The 12,912-nt window shown below is 38.6% G+C and overlaps 1 protein-coding gene across 1 annotated transcript in view; it reads left to right on the top strand.

The window, feature by feature from the left end:
• The window catches only part of CRY1 (cryptochrome circadian regulator 1), a 38,660-nt gene that overhangs the window by 22,440 nt on the left and 3,308 nt on the right, over positions 1-12,912 (top strand). The window contains exons 3-11 of the mRNA XM_040559753.1: positions 2,291-2,433; positions 3,693-3,877; positions 5,180-5,268; positions 5,877-6,017; positions 6,121-6,432; positions 8,773-8,924; positions 9,028-9,230; positions 10,063-10,164; positions 11,992-12,087. Of these exons, the coding sequence (XP_040415687.1) occupies positions 2,291-2,433; positions 3,693-3,877; positions 5,180-5,268; positions 5,877-6,017; positions 6,121-6,432; positions 8,773-8,924; positions 9,028-9,230; positions 10,063-10,164; positions 11,992-12,087 (1,423 nt within the window). The remainder of the gene's footprint in view (positions 1-2,290; positions 2,434-3,692; positions 3,878-5,179; positions 5,269-5,876; positions 6,018-6,120; positions 6,433-8,772; positions 8,925-9,027; positions 9,231-10,062; positions 10,165-11,991; positions 12,088-12,912) is intronic.

The raw sequence follows: 12,912 nt of genomic DNA, 5'->3' as shown, positions 1-12,912 counted from the left end.
GTTCCTTAGCTCCTTGTGTCATGTGGCTCTGCTCCTTGGACACAATTTTCATGGCTTCCTTTTCAATGTGCCAGAAGAAAGAAAGAAAATTAGGGAAAAAATGCTGCAAATGGTTGGATAGTGGTTTTACACAACAAAAGGAGAAATGAATGTTGCATAAAGGTGTGGGAGGCTGCTAAAGGGTTCACAGAATCACAGAATCGTCTAGGTTGGAAGAGACCTCAAGATCATCTAGTCCAACCTCTGTCCTAACACTAACAAGACCTCCACTAAACCATATCACTAAGGACTACATCTAAACGTCTTTTAAAGACCTCCAGGGATGGCGACTCCACCACTTCCCTGGGCAGTCCATTCCAATGCCTAACGACCCTTTCAGTAAAGAAGTTCTTCCTAATATCCAACCTAAACCTCCCCTGGCGCAACTTTAGCCCATTCCCCCTCGTCCTGTTACCAGGCACGTGGGAGAATAGACCAAACCCCAGCTCGCTACAGCCTCCTTTAAGGTACCTATAGAGAGCGATGAGGTCTCCCCTGAGCCTCCTCTTCTCCAGGCTAAACAACCCCAGCTCCCTCAGCCGCTCCTCGTAAGACTTGTTCTCCAGACCCCACACCAGCTTCGTTGCCCTTCTCTGGACTCTCTCGAGCACCTCCATGTCCTTCTTGTAGCGAGGGGCCCAAAACTGAACACGGTACTCGAGGTGCGGCCTCACCAGAGCCGAGTACAGGGGGACAATCACCTCCCTAGACCTGCTGGCCACGCTGCTTCTTATACAAGCCAGGATGCTGTTGGCCTTCTTGGCCACCTGAGCACACTGCTGGCTCATATTCAGCTGCCTATCAACCAGTACTCCCAGGTCCTTCTCTGCCAGGCAGTTTTCCAACCACTCATCTCCCAGCCTGTAGCGCTGCTTGGGGTTGTTGTGCCCCAGGTGCAGGACTTGGCCTTGTTGAACTTCATACAGTTGACCTCAGCCCATCGGTCTAGCCTATCCAGATCCTCCTGCAGAGCCTTCCTTCCCTCGAGCAGATCGACACACACACCTAACTTGGTGTCATCTGCAAACTTACTGAGGGTGCACTCGATCCCCTCGTCCAGGTCATCGATAAAGATATTAAAGAGGACTGGCCCCAGTACTGAGCCCTGGGGGACTCCACTAGTGACCAGCCTCCAACTGGATTTGGCTCAGGGCCTGCTGGGTCATTGTTGGCAGACTTTGGGGTGGAAGGAGCCAAGCACTCCCAAGGGTGGTCGGATAGACCACCAGAATTGTACCTGGGCCTCATCTAGGGGAGAGAGAGAGAGAGAGAGAGAGGGGGTCCAGAAGTGAAGCTGCACCCTGGGTGATCAGCGTTGAGTACCCTTGTCTCTTTGGTGTAAATCCAGTTGTCTGAAATAGTCTGTCTGGTAGGTTTAAATCATCTGCTTAAGAGATCTGGGATTTGAAAAGTGTTTCTCTGAGTTTGATTGGCAGGGTGGCTTTCTAGGATCATTTGTGCATTACCACCTTACCAGTTTCCTGCTGTTGCACAAACCATAGTCGCTAGTGAAGCCTTTCTTCAGTTCTTTTCCCCCATCTGTTACTGCTGGCTTGCTGTCGGCATCTGTGGGTAAAATTAAATGGCCTGTGACATCAAGGATGTTAGACTTGATGGCATCCTCTTTTTAAGAGACAGATTTCTGAACTTTAATTGAGAATTGAAAGACTTTCCTTTCTGGTTGGTGGAGGATGGGGGTTTGGAACAGGAAGGGAAAATGTATGGTGGTGTCTGGTTTTGGAGGGGAGGAAGTAGTTGCTGCTCCAATGCACTCCCCTTTCATTTTTGAAGCTGTTCTGGGAAGAATCTGGTTACCTCTGAATTCGTTTCTCTCCAAAAACTTCAACTCTGCTGTTAAAGCTGACAGGCATATGTGAAAAGCTTTTCTGCAGAGTAACGTACTGTTGCGGGAAAATGTCCAGAAGGCAGCCTGTGTCATAATTTCCATTCTGTTATGTCTCTTAAGGTATATGTATCCTAAAGTTAGAGCTGAGCTTTCAAAACTTTCATAGAAGTGTAATGGGGTGGATCAATAGAGGGTTTTTTTGTGCCTGATTCCTATCCAGATGCCAAAATGTTGGGCTTTAAACACCCAGACTCACAAAAATAAATCTATTTTGCGCCTTTGTGTACTTCTGCCAGCTATCCCCAGAGGGTAGCTGTGTTGCATCGTGTCCTTCCCATTCTCCTTTCCCTCCCCCTCCATCAAGCAGCTGACTTGCTGAAGGACCACATTTATTTTGTGTTTCAGGAGTGGAACATTGCAAAACTTTCAATTGAATATGACTCTGAACCATTTGGGAAGGAGAGAGATGCGGCAATTAAAAAGCTGGCTAGTGAAGCTGGAGTGGAGGTCATTGTTCGAATTTCTCATACGTTATATGACCTAGACAAGTAAGTTACCATTATTTCTGGTCTTATAAAGAAAAAAGGTGTGACTTTTATGCAGTATTTGCTTAGATACTGTGTGTTACTTTCTGTGCAGAGTGCTTTAGAGTTGGGAAGACTACAAATTGGTTTTATGTTTCTTTTATCTATTCGTCTATCCATGCAAATGAGTAGAATTTTGGAACTCCAAAATTGATGCAGAAAACTGAATTGTAGCTTTGATTTTTGGGTTATTTTGAAAATAACGGTTAATTATCTGACTTCATAGTGAAGTGGTTCATATACCTTTAACTTCTCAAAACTGGCGTCTGCTTTTGTTTAGTTAGTTGTTTTGTTAGTTTAGATTGTTCTGTCTTTGTCACTTGCTTGTACACAAGTTAGCAGAAAGTTCTTAATTTTTGAAGAACTGTTTCCTCTCAGTTATGTATCCAATAACTAATTGGGGATTGTTTGATAGCCCTGTGTTGCATTACCTAATGTGTTGTTTATAGTTTTCCAGAGATCTATTTAAATGGATTAGTATTAGCTCCCTATTATAGAAACATAATCTGCAAACTATTCAAAAGTATGACTTGGCTTATCTTAACATTGAGTAATTTATTGTGGTAGATGCCAGTTTTAATCTGTTAGAAGCTACATGTATGAGAGGCAGCTAGACATACGAGAGGACAGGGAATTCTTCCACTGTTTTTAAGTTGAAAATTTTCCCTCTTCCCCCACACCTGAAGCTTTCTTGTTTCCAAGATTGCAGATGTATTTAAAGATTGACAAAGCCGAATATGGAAACTGCTCTGTTTTCAATACCAGAATAGAGAAATAAATTTTTATGCAAATAGTGTAATCTTATAAAGATGCACCCAACCCACCTATGTAGCTGTGGTCTTTCATCTGCTTTGTTGATCTGTATTTTTCTTTGCCTCAAGCTGTCTGTATTCGTTACAGAAGGACTTTCCTCAACCCAGGAGTTACAGATAATTGATTTGGTTGTTAAGAGTTTATTTATATGCCTCCCTGATGGAGGGGAAAAAGGGTGGTGTAAAGTTAAGGTTGAAACTGTTCAGATTAACACGTGTATCTGGTGTTCTATATAGCATGCTACAGGTAGATAAAAATATTTCTTCTCTGCATGTGTATAGGTGTATATATTTTATACAGTTTGTGCAATAAATTTATATGAATTATATAAATTTATATATTTTTACAATGCATTGTAATGTGCCATTGTCTGACATACCTCTTTTTCTTTCCTTTTTTTTAAACTCCAGAATCATAGAATTAAATGGAGGACAACCACCTCTTACTTACAAGCGATTCCAGACTCTAATTAGTAGAATGGAACCACTGGAGGTGCCAGTGGAGACCATAACCCCGGAAGTAATGGAAAAATGTACTACTCCAGTTTCTGATGACCATGACGAGAAATATGGTGTCCCATCACTTGAAGAGCTAGGTATGTTCTGAGACTGCTTATTGTGCAACAAGAAGGATGTAATCTACCACTGAAAGCATAATACTTAAAAATAACCACGTGAGAGAGGGTCTGTTTATAGTTAATTGTTAAACTGATGCCAATTATGACATACAAATAGAACAAAAAAAAAGGGTAATGAGCTCTGTACATCTTAAGCATTGTTTTATTTTTAAATGGTAGGTCAGATAAATCAAACTACACTAAGTACTGCTTAGCTTCCTGTAGTGCAGCATAGCCATTCTGATGATACCAAATCATCGTCAACATACTGATAATCTTTAATACTTCACTTTGTATTAAATGTATTTGGTATCCTTGTGCTTCATGTCACTGATTCGACCCTTTACAGTTACAGCTCTTGTCTTGTAATGCCAAAAAAGATCACAATAAAGCAAGTAATTATTTTAGAAGCTTCTAAAAAATCTCTTGTTTCTGTAAATTCTAAGAAATATTACCAAGCTATAATGTTTTGATTTCCTACCAACTCCCCACTTGAAAAGCAAACAAATGTAGTGTGACTACTAAATCTCTAACAAAAGCGTCTGGACAGATTTTGGCTGTGCTCTTGCAGCTCTGTCTAGTCTGTTTGAATTCCCTTACAACAGACTTTGTTTTTAAAGCCTTTTTAAGAAAGGAAGGTCTCACTAAACTGTATGTGGACATGTTATCTCATGTTCTTGGTGAACAGCCTTTAGAAGGGGAAAAGAGCGGGGAGAAAGTCTTACCTTTTCATCTTTCTTCTGCAGCAGTACTTATTTATCATCAAATTGACCACAATCCCAATCTGTTATTTATGTCCAGGTCAATGAAACAAGCGTATTAGTTCTGAAGATAGCATGCCTGCTTTTAATGCAATGCAAAAAGTTTTCAAGCATTCTGTAGATTATAATAATAATCCTTGCTTCTTAGTAGTATGAAAAAAAGTGAAACTTGTGTTTTAGCCCACATATTGCAGAGCTGGAAATGTGAACATAATTTGGAAAATGAAAGAAAGTTTGCTTTCTTTGTGCCAAAACAAAAGTGGAATTAAAAAAGGTAATGCAGCATTAAGCTTGATAATGGAATATAAAAACTGCCATTTTCTGCAAGTTAGAGGTGTTGAATGGGCTTTGATAAGACTTGATTACTTGATACTGTTACAAAACTTGTACTTTGTCACATGTCCAACTTAAGGCTATTCTCAAGATATAATAAAATGTCACCGAGTATCAATATGCTAGAATTTTATTGCCCTACAGTAGAGGCAAACAAGGAATTTCCTTGTTTTAATTTGTTTTTCAGGTTTTGACACGGATGGTCTGCCTTCTGCAGTATGGCCTGGGGGAGAAACAGAAGCTCTCACACGACTGGAAAGACATTTAGAACGAAAGGTATGTTTCAAATCATTGCGAATATGACATACCTGGAAAACATAGTTGCCCTTTGCAATGAAACATAAAAAGAATTGGGCAAGTAGTTTAAAAAACAAAAGCAAACTTGTACTCAAGGCTTTATATAAAAATGTAAATCAAATTGCTGTTTTGTAGTTTTAAAAGATAATAGCAGGTTGTCTCTTAATTTGAATTTTGGAGAAAGTCTGTCATTCTGTTTTGTGCTCTGAAAAATTGAATTATTTTTTCTTTGGAGGTTATTTTTACCTGAAACATAGTTCTTGTAACTTTTGAAGGGGAATTCTTCTAAAAGCTAACGTACTGTTAGTTGGTTTCCTTTATATTTAAAGAAGGGATAGGTAGTTCTGGAGGACAGCTAATGCCTCCTGCATTGAGGTGAATTATCTTCCAGAGTTTCCACTCATTCAAGAGGAACCCCTTGAATGCTTGACTGCTTTATCTTGGATCTAAGATACTGTGATCATCTGTCCAGTGTCTGAATTCATTTATAGACAGTGTATAATCTATCTCTTTATGATGGCTTTTTGCTACCTAATCTGTAAACTGATGTTGGCATGTTTTGCCTTTTTTTTTTTTTTTTTTTTAAGGCTTGGGTGGCAAACTTTGAAAGACCGCGAATGAATGCAAATTCCCTTCTGGCAAGCCCTACTGGGCTTAGTCCCTACCTCCGCTTTGGCTGTTTGTCTTGTCGTCTCTTTTATTTCAAGCTAACGGACCTGTACAAAAAGGTATGGTTTCTACATGGACAACTACACGTTCATAGATTTATTGATTTATTTTTTTCCTTACCTTCTCCTAATAAAATGTTTTCCTTTTAATGCTGATCTTCAGGTAAAAAAGAACAGCTCCCCTCCCCTCTCCCTCTATGGCCAGCTGTTATGGCGTGAATTTTTCTACACAGCGGCGACTAACAATCCACGGTTTGATAAAATGGAGGGGAATCCTATCTGTGTTCAAATTCCATGGGATAAAAATCCCGAGGCTTTGGCCAAATGGGCAGAAGGCAGGACAGGTTTTCCTTGGATTGATGCAATTATGACACAGCTTCGTCAAGAAGGCTGGATTCACCATTTAGCGCGGCATGCTGTGGCATGCTTTTTGACTCGAGGTGACCTCTGGATTAGTTGGGAAGAAGGAATGAAGGTATTGTTTCTCTTTCTTGAATTTTAACATTGAAGCCTCAGATACACTATACAGTAATGATATCCACAAAATGACTAAGCTGAATATGAAGCCTTAAACTGTGGACAAAATCAGTTCTGATCAAACCAGTGGTAAAGAAGTTTTTGCCTACTGAGTACACCCTTATATTGGAAGGTTTAGTGCAGTCAGAATAGGTCTGCAATTCTTTTAAATTTGAGATTTCTTCCTAAGTCTTTACAAGTAAGTATGGTTTACTCCTGTAACTGGAACATCTTTCCAGTTGTATTGTATGTGCAGTTTCTGTTCACATCTTGTTTGCTTCCCTGCTAAGGAAGAACACATGAATTCAAGGGAGAAGACTAATAGCTGAGTGTCCTTTCAGACACTTCTGGCCATTCACCTAATGTTAGAAGTGTAAGTATAGGCAAGCGATTTAGCTGTAGTTTCAGTGCAATTAATTTCCATGTAAGTGTCCAGGAGATGTTGAAGTTCAAAGTGCAAATGTCAGTCTTCTGAAGAAAAGAATGGAGTAATTTCATTTTAGCATTTGAATCAGTTTTACTTTTTTTTTTAGAAGGATGGCATTTGTTTTACTAAATGATGATAATCAATACAAAATAGTTCTTTATTTCTGAAGTTTAAAAAATAATTTACTTGCTATCAGGATTTTAACTTCACATTTATGTATGTATATAATCTTATGAAATTTCACCTTGCTCAACAGATCAGCTGCGAGTAAACATGTTCTGTTTAAAATAAATAAGTAAGTCTCAGTTACACAACAACGTAAGCTGTCTTAGGAATTTTCCTTTGCAGTTCATAGATACAGACATTGAAGATAAACATGCATAGGTAATTCAGCCAAATGAAGAAACTGTATTACAGATGAGTGCCAACTTTTTCTTACTCTTGAAATAATGCAGAGGTATGGGGGGTAGACTTGTGCAGTGGAAGGATGTTTAGTTAGCATGTCCCTAGCTAGCAAAAGTTAATCTGTCTTTCTGAGGAAATGTTATTTCCAAAGTCTTGTTACATGGCAGCATCTAGTGGAATAGTTGTGCGCTAACATTTAGCGTTCAGCTAAAGATCTTATGTTATAGGTTGCTTACTTAAAAAAAGTTGTTTCGAAACATAGGGTTTTTCTTTCTAGTAGTTGCAGATATGTAGGCAACGTTACTTTTGTAATATTTATTCGGTGTATGCTGTAGTATGAAAGCTGTCATGAATATATGGAGAGAGAAATCCTTGTTCAACAGTATTGCCTTATTGAGACTATTTTGGAAAAAATACTAGCTTAGGTTGGGTGGCAATAGTAACATACTAAGTTTGAGTCTTAGGGTATAGAAAAATTATGGTTCTTTGGAACTTTTGAAGACAATGTTTGAAAGGAAATAAGTTTGAAAGGAAAATCAGAACTTGAAAAATAGGTATTAAGTATCTGTTTTGAAAACTACTCAGTGCGCTGTTTTTATAAAAAGTACTCACAAGTTCTCCTTCACAGAATAAGGCTTCTTTCTTTCTTGTTAGCCTCTATTGTTAGTGGTATGACTAGTGAGCAAAGAAGCTTCTTGTTATGCACGCTAGGCTCATCTCTGTTAACAAGTAATAAAACAAGCAATACAAATACAAAACAATCAGTGCTGGAAACCTGAATGCTTTGAAACTGTTGAGTTCCAGATTTAAATCAGCTTCCTCATTTGTTACTTTTAATGTAAACATCTCCAAGAATTCAAAGGTGTATCCTCAAAACCATGACTTACTAGATTAACTAGTGGCCTTCAAGATCACAGCTTTTGAATATTTTTACTATCCTGAAACTCTTGATTTCTACTCTTAGGTCTCCTTGACTAGTGAAAGCTGCTGCACAAGTTGAGGTGTTTAGACTGACAGAGTTAGAAGCGTGCCTCGTGTGTTTCCTGCTTTGTGGAAGTTAGCAAAGCTTGAGGAAGTTGCAATGTGAAGCGGCAGCTCTTCCAAAAGCAACAAATACACTTACAAGTAATCAAACTCCTGCCATCCTTCGAGGATTTATTTCTTAAGGATGTGTTTAAGCAAAAAGGTGCAACTTCTTGGTCTTACCTTTCTGAGATGTCTACAAGGTTTTTTTACAGGTTAAAAGCCAAAATGGGCTATCACTTCTGTTCTTGACTTTGGCACTTAGGTAAGTGTTTGTACTTGTGTACTCAGCAGTCTGTGAATGTGCCAGTTTAGAAAGAGTGTTGCCATGTGGAAGAGCTGGATTTACTCTGCTGAAATCCAAGACTCTGAACAGCTCCTGAAAAAGTAGGTGGTCCAGAGATGTGCTATGTTCATACTAACTTGTTGCTCTGATTTCTCAAGGTCTTTGAAGAGCTCTTACTTGATGCAGATTGGAGTGTGAATGCTGGGAGCTGGATGTGGTTATCCTGTAGTTCCTTTTTTCAGCAGTTTTTTCACTGCTACTGTCCAGTGGGTTTTGGCAGAAGAACTGACCCAAATGGAGATTACATCAGGTAATTCACAGTCCAGAGGTTGCAGTAATTTGTAGATGTTGCTTAAACTGTCAAATTGCTTAAATAGCTTGATATTTAAAATGTTCTTCTTTTTTTTTTAAAGACGTTACTTGCCTGTACTTAGAGGTTTCCCTGCAAAATACATCTATGATCCTTGGAACGCCCCAGAGAGCATCCAGAAGGCTGCAAAATGTATTATAGGAGTTAATTATCCCAAACCAATGGTAAATCATGCTGAAGCAAGCCGTCTGAATATTGAGAGGATGAAACAAATTTACCAGCAGCTTTCCCGATATAGAGGACTGGGTATGGCTATTGGCTTTATTTATTTGAAAACTTCTCTCCTTCTAGCAATTAATAACTTTATCCCATAGTCATGGTTAGTTAGGTGCGAGTTCAGTGTTGTGACCAGGGTTTTATATACAAGTATATGAAAATATTAGATGTAACCAAGAAGGGTAAAAAGGGCTTGATTGGACTGTCTGTTTCCAAATCTTTTCCAGAAAACTTTTTATTTAGGCTTATGGAAGTTTTTGGTTAAACTGGGTTGTGTGAGTGTTGTGATACTTCTGTACAGCTAAGTTTTAATAACAGCGATTAGAAAATGCATATGGTTCATAACTTCAATCATAGCATATACGTGCAAGTGCTGTTGCTCAAATAGATGCTGATGCAAGCTCTGATAACGTTCTTCCTGGTTAGCAAAAACCATCCCCTTTGCTCTGAGAAGCAAACCACATGCATTTACATTGTTCAGAAAGGTATAAGCAGTCTGTTCTGATAATAATGGATATTGAATCAGGATGCATTGCAGTCCAGTACAACGTGGTGAATACTTGTAACTAATGCATATTGGAAAAATTATATAGAATATTATGTGGAAAATGCCCACTAAGTAATTGTGAACTAAAATTACTTGGCAAGATTCCAGCAGTAGGGGAGGTGGAGGTATGTGTGTGTATGTATGTACACACCTACATATATATATATATGGTGTGTGTGTATATATATATATATATATATATATATATATATATCTATCAAGCTCCCTGGGACGGTATATATGGTGTATATATATTATATTATGTTATATTTTATTTTATTTTGTTTTATGACTTTATTTTATTTCATTGCTTAGGTCTTCTTGCAACAGTGCCTTCTAATCCAAATGGAAATGGAAATGGTGGGCTAATGGGCTTTTCACCAGGAGAAAGCATTTCTGGGTGTGGTAGTACAGGAGGTTAGTCAAATTCTTTTTTCATATGTAGAAGTACTGGAACTGAACTGCCCAAATGTCTTTTACAAAGCCTTTGGCATGGCGTATAAGAAGAGCTGTTTTCACAAGACAGGTTTCAGTGTAAATCACTTAAACGTTTTCAGATTTCTTCACAGTTTGGTAGTATTTATATGAAGATATCTTCAGATCTTTTTTAATCTCAGACATAGAATAAAAATTTGCACTGTTTTTATTCCCCCAAAATCATCTATTAACGTGTATCAAACAGTTTGATTTCAAAAGCATTAGAATGTGATCTTTTAGAAATCTAAACATCCTGATATTTGTAATAAGTAGTGATTTTTGAATTTTCAAATCAGAACTGTTAATCTGTAAATTTTCTTCTGTCAGCATTAGATTGCTTACTGGAATCTACCATAGCACCAACAACAGTATAATAAACAGTGTCTGTAAGAACATAATACAGAATTTATCAAATGTTTTTGATGAAAGTTTTTATGCTATTAATATTCTTAATGTAGCATACAAAGATTAACAGGTTACTAAGGAAAAAAAATACGAAATTGTGACTTTGTTGTGGTGTAACCCAGCAGACAGCTAAGCACCACACAACCATTCTCTTACCTTCCTTCCCAAACCGCCCCCCACCCCCCCCAACTTTTTGGTTGAGATAAAGACAGTTTAATAGGACAGAAAAGGAAGGGAAAATAATAATAAATATATTTTGTGTGTGTATATATATACAAAACAAGTGATGTACAATGCAATTGCTCGCCACCCGCCAACTGATGCCCAGCCAGTCCCCAAGTGACAGCCACCCTGCCAGCCAACCCCCCCAGTTTTATTGCTCTGTGTGACCCCCTATGGCATGGACTGTCCCTTGGCTGCTTGGGGTCAGCTGTCCTGTCTGTGGTCCCCTCCCAGTTTCTTGCATGCGCTCAGCCTCCTCGCTGGCAGGGCAGCACAAGAAGCTGACAGGTACTTGACTCGCTGTTAGCACTGCTCAGCAACAACTCAAACATTGGTGCTATCAACATTATTTTTCTCCTAAATCCAAACCATGGCATCACCCCAGTCACTGTGAGGAAAATTAACTCCATCTCAGGCAAAATCTGGACACTTTTCCAAATATCTAGTCTAATATGTAATGAAATTTCTTTACCATGAGGGTGTTAAAACACTGGAAGAGGTTTCCTGGAGAAGTGGTTGATGCCCCCATGCCTGTCAGTGTTCAAGAGGCATTTGGACAATGCCCTTAAATTAATATGCTTTAACTTTTGGTTAGCCCTGAAGTGGTCAGGCAGGTCCCTTCCAAGTCAACTATTCTAGTCAATTCTATGATGTTTTTAAATTTGTATAAATCTATGATGCATCATCATCTTGAATACCATGTATACTGTAGACTCCTCCTTGTTAAAGGTTAAGACAGAACTGAAAATTTACTGTTTCTATGCTCTCCTGAGGCTTTGGTCAAATTTAAAAGCAGATTGCAGCAGAAGGTGGACCTTACCATTAAAGAAAAGAAGTCTAGTCTAGTGTGTGTGTGTATGTATGTGTATATACATGGCCTACTTACACTTTTCATATCAAACATAACCATTTTGTAGGAGGTTACTGTGCATTCATCTGAATTTGCAAGTTTGAATTTGAAAAGTTGAAACCATTAGAACTTTGGACCTGTTCTGAGGTAGTTTGACAAATAAATGGAAAAGACCAAACAAAACAAACCCAAAGCCATACTCAGCCTACCTCTTGAAGGGGGGTGTATGTGGAGGGGCGTCTTTTAAATTCCCAAATTGGAATGTTTACTATTTTTTCCTGCCTCGCTAGGAGCTCAATTGGGAACTGGCGATGGTCAGACAGTTGGTGTTCAGACATGTGCCCTGGGAGACTCTCATGCAGGAACAAGTGGAATTCAGCAGCAAGGTATTACGGGAGTGCTTGTCTGTAGAGGATCTCCAGGTTCTCGCAACTATGGAAGAAAAGACAAAACATCAAAATAAAATGGATGAATTTTTGCTGGCAGCTGCTGTCTATAACTTGGAACTGGCCTTGTTTCTGTTCTTGAAACATAAAAATTATGTCTTAGAGTAAACTTGCTTGTCTTGTCACTTTTATCTTTCAAATACTCATCTAGAATAATAGTTCTGTTTTGAAGAGGGGATCACAAGCGTGACTAAACAAAATTATTGGACATTATTCTAGGCTACTTCAAACGCACAGTACTGGAGGACAAAATTTCACTTTATGCATTTGATTGCAAAATTTGCATGTTATCTTTTTCCCTGATTTCATTACCACTCTTTCCATGTATAATCAACTTCCACAGTTCTCTGTGGATACTCATTTAATTTGTTTCCATAATTGTTAGTCACTTTACACAGAGATTGAAGATGTGGTTTGTAGTAGGTCGGATTTGCAAGCAAATTTAGCGTAACTGTCTCTTCCTTGCAGTCTTAACAGACACTGTGTGTTTACCGGTCATGAAAGACTGTAATCTGTTTTGTTTAAATATCCAGAACATAACCAGAACAGCACAACAGAATAAGAAACATTGCAACTGCTTTTGCTAATTCGCGCTACTTATGCGGGATGCATAATGCATTATGTCAGGGTTGCCAGTGGATAGCTTACATGAGCCAGAAAAGTTTAAATCTTTTTGTTACTTGTGTTTTTTCTACAGCTTAGTTATGTTAAGGATTTGCTATTCTTTCTGTAAAAGAATAGTAAAAAGGATGAGGAGACATGGAA

The sequence above is a fragment of the Cygnus olor genome, chromosome 1 (genome assembly GCF_009769625.2).
Source record: "Cygnus olor isolate bCygOlo1 chromosome 1, bCygOlo1.pri.v2, whole genome shotgun sequence".
Taxonomy (NCBI): Eukaryota; Metazoa; Chordata; class Aves; order Anseriformes; family Anatidae; genus Cygnus; species Cygnus olor.
The sequence above is the reverse complement of the archived record's forward strand: the minus strand, read 5'-3'. Positions and strand labels throughout refer to the sequence as shown.